Source organism: Erythrolamprus reginae, chromosome 6 (assembly GCF_031021105.1).
Source record: "Erythrolamprus reginae isolate rEryReg1 chromosome 6, rEryReg1.hap1, whole genome shotgun sequence".
NCBI lineage: Eukaryota > Metazoa > Chordata > Lepidosauria > Squamata > Dipsadidae > Erythrolamprus > Erythrolamprus reginae.
Window position 1 is genome coordinate 55802102 of NC_091955.1, and position 13924 is coordinate 55816025.

A 13924-nucleotide genomic window follows, 5' to 3' on the forward strand; every position below is an offset into this window, starting at 1 on the left:
GACAGATAAACAGCATATTTATTTATTTAAGTTACATCAAGCAAAATGAAAGTAAGCCTTACAACCAGGAAAAGCAATGTGGGGTCAGTAATTGAAAAGCAGTAATGACTACTTTAATAAATAATGAAATTATGTTGCTTTCATAGTAGTAAAATTATAGAACAAATATCCTTGGTATTAGATTACACTTACTATTAAGACTCAATGTACTGTAGTCAACAGGATTGAAAAAGTTAATTTGTGAGCAAATTAAATTTCTCCTTGAGGTATGTCCTGTAGAATTCACTCTAGAGTTTGGACATTCAAATAATGATGATTACCATTAAAAAAAAAGAAAATCTTTCCAAATAGCAAGTTTAAAAAATAACAATCATACAGAACTGAGATAGTTTGAACAATTACATCTCTTTTTTAAATATGCTTTGCAGTTACATCATTCTCCCAGTTACATAAATACTACCTTTCCAAACCATATTTCTTATCTACTTACAAAATAAGAATCTGAAAATAATTACTATATCGGCATAAATAGTAAATTCTCTAAATAGGATAAAGGACAAACCAACTAGAAAATGTATGGTTGATAATTGGATACAATATGCAAAACCTTATGGATGGATATGATGTCCAGTGAAAGGACAATTAACTATTATCAAATCCCTGTATATTTTACTTGAAATCTGAATGATAAAATCTAGCTGTAACATTACACGTCTCAAATTGCTTCCCCAGAAGACAAGCTAATGTTCACAGATGTAACTATCATATTCTTGAGGTGCTTAAATACTATATACTAAATTTAAGATTCATTCCCTTCTTCCTTTGTAAGCTCAGCTCCCAGACAAGTTAATGTCGGGTTTAGCAGCAGACATATTCCAAGTTTTCTTATGAGGAATATACATCTCTTTCAGAAAAAAATATAAGTAGATCATTCTGAAGAGCAAAACATTATTCTGTCATGATTGAGAAAATATATTATCATAGAGCATCATGTTTCTCCTTGCCTGCCCTATATTTTCAGTAAGGTTAGGGTTAGGGTTATACTTATTCTATTGGGCTGTACTGGCAAAAAGAAAGACTACATCCCAAATCATCAGAAAGCAAATATTAAAATTAGACACTGATAATAAATGCAAAAAGAAAAATGGACATTTTCAATTATTGGTTAAGAAAAACAAATTGTCAAAGATAGGCATATCGGAGAACATACTTTTATTCATATTTTCTTTTAGAGTGAAAAACGTTTCTGTGATTTATTTTTATCTCTCACTCTTGTGAATGAGGATAGGACTGTGCAGTGCTTCAGATCAGATCAGGAATAGGAGTTTTGGAACATGCAGGAATGCAAAGAAAATCTGTCTACAACTTTTTTTTTCCCTGGACTGCATAGCAGCTTTAAAGTGTTACAGATAGATGTTCTATTTATACTTCCATGTATTCCAGAGCACCTGTTCTGTATAAAATCAGAAACAGTCCACAGTCTTTGTTCTTTAGCGCCTAGTGAAGCCACCAAAACCTAATATTTATAAAGATGCTGGATTCTATAAAAACCATTGCCGCATATTTATTTTATCAAAAGGGGTGATTTATTTTAATTCAAAGGAATTTCAAAACAGTGTATGGTAACTATTCATAACTTTCCAAATACCAATAGCCTCTTCATGCTATAAAGATATTTAGGTCAGAAAAATAAACAGCTCCACTCACAGTTCACCAAGCTACTGTTTCTAGACAAAAACAAAAAGGACTAAAGTTCTGATGTATTTTGATTTAATCCATTTTGCCTGAGATAACAAAAGTATTTCAAGCAAGTTCCATCATAGATCCTGCATTAAACAATCCTCTATTAAATTCTGAACATGTTCAGCGAGTTCTGAATTTTAAATTTTTTTTACAATTGTTTCAAAACCATTAAGTAGTAAATGTTTAAGAAACTAATTAGGACAGAGGCCATAACTTCATTAGAACACGATTGCTCATGTTTTTTTTGTTTTTTGTTTTACAAAGCATTAGTGTTACCTATTTGGCTATTAGTAGTAGCAGTTTTATCTACAATATTTAACAAGGTAAGTTGCAGGCAAAATTTTTAGTACAGTTTCAATAGAAACACCCTTTCCTGAAAATACAGCAGTATTTGATGGACTAATTTTTTCTACATCATTTATAAGGAAACTTCCCATCTCTGAACAGGAACAAAAAAGTATCTACAAACCTTGTAAACAGATCTGCATTATTTATAAACATAAATAATTCAAATTAATAACAGCCAAGAGCAGAAATGAAAATTATAAATTTGGTGATCCTGGGCTCTCCTGCCCAATCCAGCCCTCTCATCAAAGGAATTAAGAACATAAGTTCTGGTAAGACATTCTTATGGGCCATTCTTAAGTACAGCTAATGATCCACAGGACACATAAGCAAGTTACTGTTTATCTGTCAGAGTTCATTATTACTCCCACTTTCCCCTCCCCCAGAAAAGCACCCTGAAGTCTGGCAGAAAGCTTCTTTTAAAAAAATAAATCTACATTCGTACAATTTTATCTTCTTGTTGAAGTCCGAGACAAGAATTCCATCTTGTCCATCATAGTGAGGGAGAAAGCCCAGTTTCAGTGTGTTTCTTTAAATGCAGCTAGTGTGTTAACATTCAGCATACAATCAGAGTGATGTTTCCAAACTATGCAGTGGGCTCCCTGGGGATGAAGAGGTAGCAGACTTACTCAAGTCTGTCGTAAGATGAATTCCACTAATAACCGCATTGTTATTTTTGTTGGGTGAGGGTGGAAGAGGAGTTGAGTTGCGTTTTGTTGGAGCTTCATCTTCAGCATCAGTGTCATCAATAAGTGGAATATGAGTTTCAGAATCTTCTATTCTAAACTCAGGATGAGTCATAAAATTGTGGATTGAACTTCGGGACTCAGGTTTTTCCAATCCTTCATATAAGGAACTACGAAATGCATTCACCACTCGGATCTGCAAATATGAAAAGCGCAAGCGTTACTGTTTAATAATATTGTCTATAGGAGAACGTTGTTTTATGAGGTTGAATCCACAAATAGGTAAGACGAGTGAATTAAATTTATATAATGCAGTGGAACTTGCAATACACTGTAAAAAAATGAATAAATAAAAATGAAGAGCATTTCAGAATAGCACTGTTGGGCTATAACAGAAATAATTTTTTTTTAAAATTGCTTCAAAATGTCAAGCTACAAAATTGAAGCCATCTACTTTTATAACTAATATAAAATGTTGAAAATTTTAAGCCAATTGATAAATTCTACTCAATTTTAAAGACAGATGAATATTAGACTTCTATAATATGGAATTATAAACCTACTGGCCGGGCCTTAAGAATTTTTAAGGTGTTTTCTTTTAAAAACAAATGCTGGGAACTGTGGTTCGAGCTATAAAAATTTCAGTATAATACAAACTTGTTCAAACTTGATGGATTTAAACTAAATATTTGAGTATATGTCACATAATATAGTTTCATAGAAAATGTGTGCCATAATTTGTAGAATGAAGAAATGCCTAATAAAAATGGCCCATATGAAATGATCTGTTCTCTAAACATATTTGAAATACCTTTGGATATATTTTAAGCTTTTTGCTTCAAATATTCCAGTTGCCATTTTTAAAATATAGTAATTTCTTGATCATCACTAGAAAATAAATGTGTCTTATCAAATTAAAATTAATGGCATGCAAATGCCTAGCTAAACAAAGGTATCAAACTCAAGGCCTAGAGCAGTGATGGCAAACCTATGGCATGGGTGCCACAGGTGGCACGTGGAGCCATATCTGCTGACACACGAGCCATTGCTCTAGCTGAGCTCCAACGTGCATGTGTGTGCTGGCCAGCTGATTTTTGGTTCACACAGAATCTGTGGGAGGCCATATTTGGCTTTCAGAGAGCCTCTGCGGGATGGGGGAGGGCATTTTTACCCTCCCCTGGCTCTAGGGAAGCCTTTGGAGCCTGGGGACAGAGAAACATGAGCCTCCTGGATCCACCAGAAGTTGGTAAACATGCCATTTCTGGCCACCAGAGGACCTTTGGTGGGTGGGGGGAGATGTTTTTGCCCTCGCCAGGCATTGAATTATGAGTGTGGGCACTCATGCATGCGTGTTAGCGTGCACACATGCTATTTTGACACCCGAGGAAAAAAAGGTTTGCCATCAGTGGCCTAGAGGCTAGATCCGGCTAGCAGAGTGTTTCACTCTAACTACAGCAAAGGACTGGCTCATAGGGCCACTGCCGGCAAAAATGGAGTACTGTTTTCACTGTAAGAGGGTTGAAGGAGGCTGTTAGAGCTGAAAACAGAGCTCAGGAGGGTTGCGGGTGACACTCCCAAGCTTTGTTTTTGTTGGCAGAGGATTGAGGGAGGTCATCGCAGCTGAAAACAGAGCTTGAGAGTCAGTTTTCTCTGACAAGGCTCTTGGGCCACCACAGGTGCCCCAATATGAATGATCTTGATCCAAAGACATTGAAATCTCTTTTGGGAAGTAATGTCTATCAAAAGCCCCCATTAGAAGCCTGAGGAACAGGGCTATTTCTGTCTCTATAGATCTTTTTCATTTGTGCCATGAACTATTTATAGAATGGCATATTTACATATATACATTTTTTCATAACTAAATTCCACTTAGGCATTACAAAGAATGCTCACCATGTGGCATTCTGAATAACATGCCTGTCAGTGAAGACTTTCTTACCTGCAAATATCACCACTGACTATGAGGATGTCTCCAAAAGGCTAATGTTATTTCAATAACATTGCTAGGAGAGCTGAACAAGCTTTTTACTTTTATAACTTTGTTTTTACGCAAACACCATTTTAATTCTAATATTTATATCATAAAATACAATTTATGTATTTTCACTTTAAATACTGTTAATTCTGGAAGGAACTTAGCACATAAAATAACAATCTTTATGAAAAATATGTGTGCTACTTTAGCTGCTGAAAATTAAAGCCCTTTTCCTCACAATCTACAAATTATTCTGAAATCACAGAAGCAAACGTATTTGTTTTGGACCAGCTTTAAGCATTTCACTAAACAAGTTTGTAGATCTTTTTGTTTATAGACTTCAAGGCATATACTCAAATATTTGTAGCTATTACTATAAATATTTTTCAAAAATGTCTCTTCTGTGCAAGTATTAGGATACTATGTGCACTTTCAAGGTTTTTGCTCTATAGAATTGTTTCAATTGTTCCACTTCAACTGTGACCCTCAAAAAAGATGGAAGGAGGATTGGGATTTCCATTTTGAAGGTAAAGATATGAAAACATGTTAATGATGAATTTAACGACTGAAGGAAAGAATGAAACGTTAGATGTGTGAATTAGGAAACGTTAATTTCATGCACTTATGAGCACACACTCACACCCCACAGTAGTAGAAGCAGAAGTAGTAGTAGTAGTAGTGGTAGAGGAAAACACTACATGTGTAGGGGTAGAAATATTTGTTACATCATGATGCTGGCTGGCGATGGAAGGTTGCCGCCTTAGAGCCCCCTGAATGGAAGTTCCACTCTGGAAAGCATTCACTACATCCATCTGCAAGGAATCAGAGATTGTGACAGCTTGCTCAGCAAGAGAGAGAGAGAACAAGAGAAAGGAGCATCCCATCTACAACACATAAAAAGCAAAGAAAAAAGGCACTTTTATAGAGCAGGTAAAGAGGCAAGAAGCACATTTGGTGATGAAGTAAAGAAGGAGTTTGAAGGTTTAAACAGCTAATACATTTCCCATATAAAGATTTCAGTCACACATTTTATGACTACAGTTCAAACCAATACTAAGAACAATGAGGAAAAGTCCTCAACCCTATTTCCTACCTTTACAAGACCATACCTGAGTTTGTATCCTGTTTAGACCCCTAAACCATAAGATCTGACCACGCCTTAGCTCTCTTTCAGCATGATCAATTTCTTCCACATCTTCTGCTAACTCTTCTTCAGGAATCTCTTCCTTTTGTGTTCCATGGCCAGCTTCTTTAAGGAATTTCAAATGACTTGTTGGAATAGTTGATATCAACTATATCAATGGGAAACAAAAAAAATATTTATGAAAACTTTCCCCTATGTTCAAATTTGCTTTTAGAACTAGTGACAGACTCCCTTGCCTTTCCTTAAACGGCTTCAAATAAGAAACAGCTAGCTTAAAGTTTTTCACTGTTTTCTTTGGAGAGGGATTAAACAAATTGTAGCTAGTCAATACTGCAGTATAATACTTTTATGGATTTGGATGCATAACAAAAATATTGTATAACTTGCTTTCTTTTCTATCTTGTCCTGAAATTTCAAAGTTTAAAACAGCAATAGTAGAGCAGCATGGAGAAAATTAATGACAGTGAAAAAAGTTGCATTCTGAATAAAATGCATTCTAAAACACAAGTTACAAAAGTAGTATTACATACCTGGCCCCAGAGAAGTGTTCCCATTCCTAGAAAAATTGACCACAACCAATGTTCTACTGTAAGCTCAGAGCAACTGAAAGGCTTCCCACCAAACTGTACAATAAATATCTGTTAAGAAAAATGATGATTATATTAGCTGTTTGCAATGATAAGACAACAAAGGATTTTATGATACAATTTCAGCAATTATTTAAAAAGATCACAATTTAGTTATTCCATGAACCAATTCATAAGTAGACAGTGGACATATGTCATTAGAATAGCTTCCAATTTTGCTTCCCATTGTAAAGGAATGTTGGTCTTACCTGAACAATCTTTCTCTGTGTGCTGCGGGAGAATCCAAGCATGGGTTAACTTCTTTCTGATTGCCCAGGGACCTGCCTCCTCTGCCCTTCTGAGCCCAGTTTTTCTACAAAGGCATAGACCTCCAGTAATCCATAACATAGGTAAATCCAGTAATTCCTGGACCCTGGACCAAGATGGTCACCAGGGTGGGTTTGGATTCTCCTGTAGCGCACAGAGAAAGAATGTTCAGGTAAGACCAATGTTCTTTCTCTTGTGCGCTGCTTAGAGAATCCAAGCATGGGATATACCCAAGCTTAATGTCTCAAAGGCGGGAAACAGGTTGGTCCAGGGTCCATGAGGTGGAATGAACCCTCTGTAGCTCTCTCTTGCTGAACAATGCCTCTTCAGTGGCAAAAACATCCTATCGGTAGTGCTTAATAAAGGGTGATAGTGATAATCACATCGCCGCCCTGCAAATATCTTCAATTGAGGCCTGTGTGTCCCATGCTGCTCTTGTAGCCACACTTCTGGTTGAGTGTGCTGGGGTACATCCAGGAAACGGCCTAGACTGAAACTCATAGGCCTTGGTGATCCAAGCCTTCAGCCAGTGGCCTAAGATTGATGGAGATGCCTTCTTACACATAGATGCCAGTTGAAAGGAGACAAATAAAAATCAGTCTTTTGAAAGGAGGCATATATCTTTGAAGGGTCCTCCTGACATCCAAGTGCAGAAGACTGGTAGTAAGAATTAAATAGCTTTTGGTGATGTTGACAGAGAAGCCACGTAGGGTCTGAACTGTAATCTGAAGATCCTCATTTGCTTCCTAAGGAGATGATGATTGGATAAGGATGTTGTCTAAGAAGCATTGTAGTCTTATTGGCCATGCCCTGAGATTTGCTGCCACCACTGCCAATAGTTTGGTGAAGGTTCAGGGGGGTAGATGACAGGCTGAACAAGAGGGTTCCATATAGGTGAAACTTGAAAAATTAGAATATCGTGCAAACGTTCATTTATTTCAGTAATATAACATAAAAGATGAAAATTTATATACGAGAGATATTCATAACATGCAAGGCAAGATACTTCAAGCCATGATTTGTCATAATTGTGATTATGGGGTACAGTTCATGAAAACCCCAAATTCCCCATCTTAGAATATTACATGCAATCAATAAAAAAAGGATTGCACATAGAACAATATTGGACTTCTGAAAAGTATAAGCATGCCTATGTAGTCAGTACTTTTGGCCCTTTTTGAAGCAATTAATGCCACAATGTGACGTGGCATGGACATTATTAGCCTATGGCACAGCTGGGTGTTATGGAAGACCAGGATGCTTCAATAGTGGCCTTCAGTTCTTCTGCATTGTTCTGTGTCATGTCTTTCATCTTTCTCTTGGCAATGCCCCATAGATTCTCTATAGGCTTCAGGTAGGCGAGTTTGCTGGACAATCAAGCATAGTAATCCCACGGTCATTGAAGCAGGTTTAGGTGCTTTGGGCAGTGTGGGCAGGGGACAAATACTACTGGAAAATTTAAGTCACCATCCCCATAAAGCTCTTATGCAGATGGAAGCATGGAGTGCTCCAATATCTCCCAGTAAATGGCTGTGTTGACCCTGGACTTGAAGCACAGTTGGATGAATACCAGCAGATGACCTGGTTCCCCAAATCAAGACAGACTATGGAAATGTTACACTGGACCTCAAGCATCTTGCAGTGTGTGCCTCTCCATTCTTTTTCCATACTTTGGGTTTTTGATTGCCAAATGAGATGCAAAAGTTTCCACAGTCTGTTTTTTTTTTAAAAAAACAACAACAATCCAGAATGTAGCAGTTGGTAACAACATTCAGGCTGGACAGGAGGATTCCAAATCAGCCAAATCTGGACTCATAAAGGGATTGATTTGTAGCCTAAAATCTGTTGCTTCAGGATCGTTAGCATTATCAGGTGACCAATCCTGATTAATATCAATGGTCAAAGGAAAATGGACAGGCTGCGGAATAAACTCCTCCTGCAGGGAGAGTAGAAGTTTACTGGCTTCTGCCTGCTTCTTGCTCTTGAAAACTGCTTCTCTAAGGCATTTAGATACCTTTGAGCGTTCCTTTCCTCTGCTGAGGATGCCTTCCTATGGGGTTCCTTCTAGGACTTGCTCTATCTAGGAGCCCCCTTTATCTGCTTTTTGTCTTTTAGAAGCAGCAGATCTTGAAGTGCCATGTGTTTGGGAGAGTCCTCTCCTATGCCAGGTCTGCTTGCCTTGGATCTGTTGGCCATTTTGATAATTTGGGATCAAGTTGAATGTCTCTCAAGGTATCTGCTGATAATGGTTAAGAGTCCCTTAAGCAGCTCAGAATTAGTAGGGGGGGAGGCTAATTGTGAGGAACAAGCTCTGATGGAGGACCAAATGCCTGATCACCCACCCCTCTGGTGTTCCACTGGTAGTTAGGCAGGAAACTTCAAGCCCATAGGAAGTCAGGAGTAGTCCTCTATCATGGAGTGTAGCCTGAAGCAGAGGAAAGGACTGGAGCTGTCTGGAAGTTGGAAAGTTCTAAGGTGGTAGCAGTTGTGATGGTGAACCGTTGAGGACCAAATGGGGAGCGAACTCTCCTGGTGCCGAACTGACTGCCGCAGTCTTCGGAGTATGATGCGAGCTTCATACAGTGACTCCAGGCTGCCTTTGCTTAATGTGAAACAGGTGGTGGCGGTTGTTGCCAGAAAGTCAGAGAAACCAGCGCACATACCGACAGCATATCGCAAGTAAGCTGCTGGGTGGCAAGGAAGCTTCCTGGCAATTGCCCATTCCAAAACCTTGTAGAAATCCAGTCTGTGGCCAACAAAGCGCTAAAAGGAGAATCCAAGCTAAAATTCTGTCTTTTTTCTTCAGGTCTGAGTCAAGAAAGATTTTTAACGTCCCTCTAGGCTAGACAGAGTAGAAAAACTGGACTCACAGAAGCAGAGGACACATGGCCAGAACTTTCTCTACTCAGCCCCTGGGTAATCAGACAGAAGTTAACCCATGCATGGATTCTCCAAGCAGCGCACAGGAGAAATATTTTTTTCTATTATACCCTAAGCTTCACCAATCCAAGGTTATCATCTAGAAAATTCTTCCAATTTTCACAGTGTAATTCCAGATAACATTGACTTTAAAAAAAAGTATTACTCTTTTCAAATCATAGTAACAAATGTATGGACATTAGGCTAAAATGAATCAAGCTGATATTGATATTGGTGTGTTCCTTCCATTATTTTATACTTCTAGCATACAAAATGGAGGGTCAACTTCTAAACGTTCTTTGCTTTCCCTTCAGAATATATAAACATTTTAGTTTTTACGGAAGAAGAATATATCACTACACCAGAGCTTGAGGGTTATTTATCTCTGGGCCAGAGGTTTCACAACTGGCTCCATCATTGTGATGGCTTTCAGATGAACACTCTCTTTTCCATGAATTGAAAGAAGACCTGAAGGAAATCTTGCAGAAATAATTATAATGCATAGCTGTGTAATAAATAACCCTATGTTGTGTTTAAAGATACATTATTAACACTTTTGATTTTTAGAATACCAAATTATAGCAACAGTCTTATATAATGTTTCATAGTGCTTTATGGTACTCTCTAAGCGGTTTACAAAGTCAGCATATTGCCCCCAACAATCTGGGTCCTCATTTTATCAAACTTGGAAACATGGAAGATTGAGTCAACCTTGAGCAGATTAGGTTTGAGTTCCTGAAAGAGGGCAGAGTTAGCTTGCAATATTGCATTCAAATTACTGCCCCATGATGTCTCTTATTATGTGAACACATTCTAATTATCAATAATAATAATTTATTAGATTTGTATGCCGTCCCTCTCCGAAGACTCCATAAGCCAACATGAATGTGATATGAACATATTATACATATTTAACAGTAACATTAAAATTAATGGTAACACAAACATATTTCTGTAAGCATACTACCAATGATAAAGCCACGTTTGCACAGATCAAATTATCATCTAATTTGATACACACAGATGTTTTACATTTAAAGAAATTCTGAACCTGTCAGGGGATACCCTACCTGAATACTGATTATACATACAGCAATTATTGGCCTCTAAAAACTCTAAGCCTCCAAATTCTGCATGATTTTATTTTAAAAAATCTACTCACCTGTACAATAAATGTCCCAAGAACTATAATACAGAAAATAGCATTATTGAAAATTCCTTCAAATACATTCCTTTCACCATGAATTTTTCGGGCATTTATTTCATTAAATAGCTGCATCATCACAAATGTATTAAACACAATTGTGTAATGTTCTGAAGGAGGAGCATGAAGAGGTGCGTTTCTTCCACTATCAATATCAAAGATTTTTTCACCTGTAAACAAGAGATAAAAATATTCTCAAAAATGCCACTCAAATTCATGTAAGAACATTACTTTAGTCTTCTTTGAACATGCCATTCTTCTTTAACATTTTATTAACATGTCAATGTCCCTTAGCCTTCCTTTAAATATTGAAGAAATGCTCACAATAAAGCAAGCAGAGTTCAGAAAGTATACCACTCCTTGCCTTTCGTAAGCTACTTAAAACCCACCTCTGCCGTCAGGCATGGGGGAATTAAGATTTTTTTCTCCTCCTAGGCCATTACAACTGTATACATGGTATGTTTGTATGTATGTTTGGTTTTTATATATTAAGGGGTTTTAATTTGCTTTTAGTATTGGATTTTATTGTATATTGTTCATGATTGTTGTTAGCCGCCCCGCGTTTTCGGAGAGGGGCGGTATATAAATCCAATAAAACTAAACTAAACTAAACTAAACCACAGAGGTTTAAATTATAATATTCTTACCAGCAAACAATAGTGTGAAGACAACCACAAGCTGATAGCAAGCATGACCCAGAATATTCTTCATCATGGTCCGTGAGATGAGAGGTTTATTTCTACCATAAGGTTTTCTCAACAAAAGTGCTTCCGTGGGGGGTTCTGTTGCCAAAGCAAGTGAAGCTAGGGTATCCATTATGAGATTTACCCATAACATCTGAACAGCTTTAAGTGGAGAGTCCTGTAAAATCAACATGTTTTCTAATATAATCACAAATATACTATGAAATTACATTATCTAACATTTAATATTTCCATCAGTGTTTATTATTGTACTTTGAACTGTGATGCAGTGATTAAGAAGTTAAGCTAAGACTAGAAAAATCCACCCAGTTTCTGGTTTCATGTTAATCATGGAAACTCATTGCGTTACTTTGGGCAGTTACTTTTTTTCAATCCAGTTCCCTTATAGCAGGGGTCCCCAAACTTTTTACACAGGGGGCCAGTTCACTGTCCCTCGGACTGTTGGAGGGCCGGACTATAAAAAAAAACTATGAACAAATTCCTATGCGCACTGCACATACCTTGTTTTAAAGTAAAAAACAAAATGGGAACGTACTATTTAGAGGGGGGAGAAGGTCTGAAATTCATATATGTTTATGTTTTGTTTTTAATTTTCTTTTGTTGACATCTGATTGGCTATACAAGGTTTTCTTGGCTTATGAAAAATGTATAAAGAAAGAAGGAAGCACTTTGGCATAATGGCTAATAAGTTAGAAATAAAATTGGTGTTGCACTTTTTAAAGGAACATTAAGGAGGAAATTTAATTAAAAGAAAATGAATGTAACTGGATGACAAAATTAGTAAAAAAAACTTTTGCAACTTTTTTGATGATTGATATTAGTTACTAACAAAATACTGCATTTTATTCATGGACAATTAGATGGTACACTGTGTTGTTTGAATATATGTTGAGAGAAAAATTTAAAAAAATTACACACACACCCAAAACAGTCCTTCCTTCCTCTGTCCCTCCATTCATTTCATTCTTCCTTCCTTTTCTTCCTTGTTCCCTCCATTTCTCCTTCCTTCCTTCATTCCTCTCCACTTCTCCTTCCTTCCCTCTCTTTCCCTTTTCTTTCTTTCTCTCTTTTCCCTGTGCTTTTGTCACTCACCGGCCGGCCGGATAAATGGCCTCAGTGGGCCGCATGTGGCCCGTGGGCCGTAGTTTGGGGACCGGTGCCTTACAGGAACATTGTTACAGGATAAAGAGAACTAAGAGCCTGAGGAACTCTTGGAGAAAGGGTGAGACATAAATCTACCAAATAAGAAATCATTCTCAAAATTAACCACATTGATTCAATTTGTTTTAATCCTATTACATGCAAATAAATATATAATACTTACTTGTGTAATACATGCCCCTGTGAAAGCAACAATCACAGCTACTACATTAACAGTAAGCTGGAACTGAAGGAATTTGGAGATACTATCATACACATTTCGCCCCCACATAACTGCTTTAACAATGCTTGTGAAGTTGTCATCTGTAAGAATAATATCAGAAGCTTCTTTAGCTACATCAGTTCCAGCAATGCCCTGAAAGGGGGAAAAACAAAACAAAATTACAATATTATGACATCCCAGATATACACTACTCACTTTTATACCCACCCACCCCGTGTGTTATTAGGTAAAAATAAATGGATAAGGAAGAATAAAGAGGTGCATCATTCTTCCTCCAATCTGCTAAGTATAGAGGAGAAGACTTTCTTTATGGCCTGCCATTTATCCCGAGGAACAGAGTACCCACAGATCCCTTCATATTTGTTCTTCCTATCCATCCATTTGCTAAGATACAATTCCTGGGGAATTATAAATTGCCATGGAAGTAATTATATGGTATAATTAAACAATTCTTGAAAACTCTAGAGCTAATAATTTTGTTTCCTCGTCTTTCAGTACACTTTTAAATCTTGAATAGTGTAAAAAGTACCCATTAGCATTAAATTTAAGCAAACTCAGAATTATTTTGTCATATTCACTTTTTAAAGTAGATATTATAATATCAATATTTATGCAACTGCAGTGGAAGCTATTATGAAAGGGGCGTTGGTCTCACCTGATTTGCTCCTTCTTCTTGAGTGGAGTTAGCATCCAGGAATGGGTTGACCTGGTCTGCTAGCTAATTGGACTGAGTCTGTAAGAGCTGTGAGGACACACCTCCCTTGCCAATGGTCCCAGCTTTTAGCAAAGATAAAGTGATACTTAATGAATTTTGTTCTAAGGTCCTGACCGAGGACCAGATAGTCTTCAGGGCAGGACTGGATGCTATCGCCACCCAACGAGAAGAATCATATCTGGTAAGATCAATACCTCTTCTCCATTCTGGTG

General features: G+C 37.2%; 1 protein-coding gene across 3 annotated transcripts in view; it reads right to left on the reverse strand.

Moving 5' to 3' along the window:
* The window catches only part of ATP2B1 (ATPase plasma membrane Ca2+ transporting 1), a 103043-nt gene continuing 89119 nt past the window's right edge, over positions 1 to 13924 (reverse strand). For all 3 annotated transcript variants that reach the window (XM_070755807.1, XM_070755806.1, XM_070755808.1), the window contains exons 16-21: positions 12938 to 13129; positions 11557 to 11770; positions 10868 to 11079; positions 6424 to 6531; positions 5859 to 6041; positions 1 to 2970 (exon numbers count right to left, since the gene is read on the reverse strand). In XM_070755807.1, coding sequence (XP_070611908.1) covers positions 2656 to 2970; positions 5859 to 6041; positions 6424 to 6531; positions 10868 to 11079; positions 11557 to 11770; positions 12938 to 13129 — 1224 coding nt within the window. In that variant the 3' untranslated portion in view covers positions 1 to 2655. The remainder of the gene's footprint in view (positions 2971 to 5858; positions 6042 to 6423; positions 6532 to 10867; positions 11080 to 11556; positions 11771 to 12937; positions 13130 to 13924) is intronic.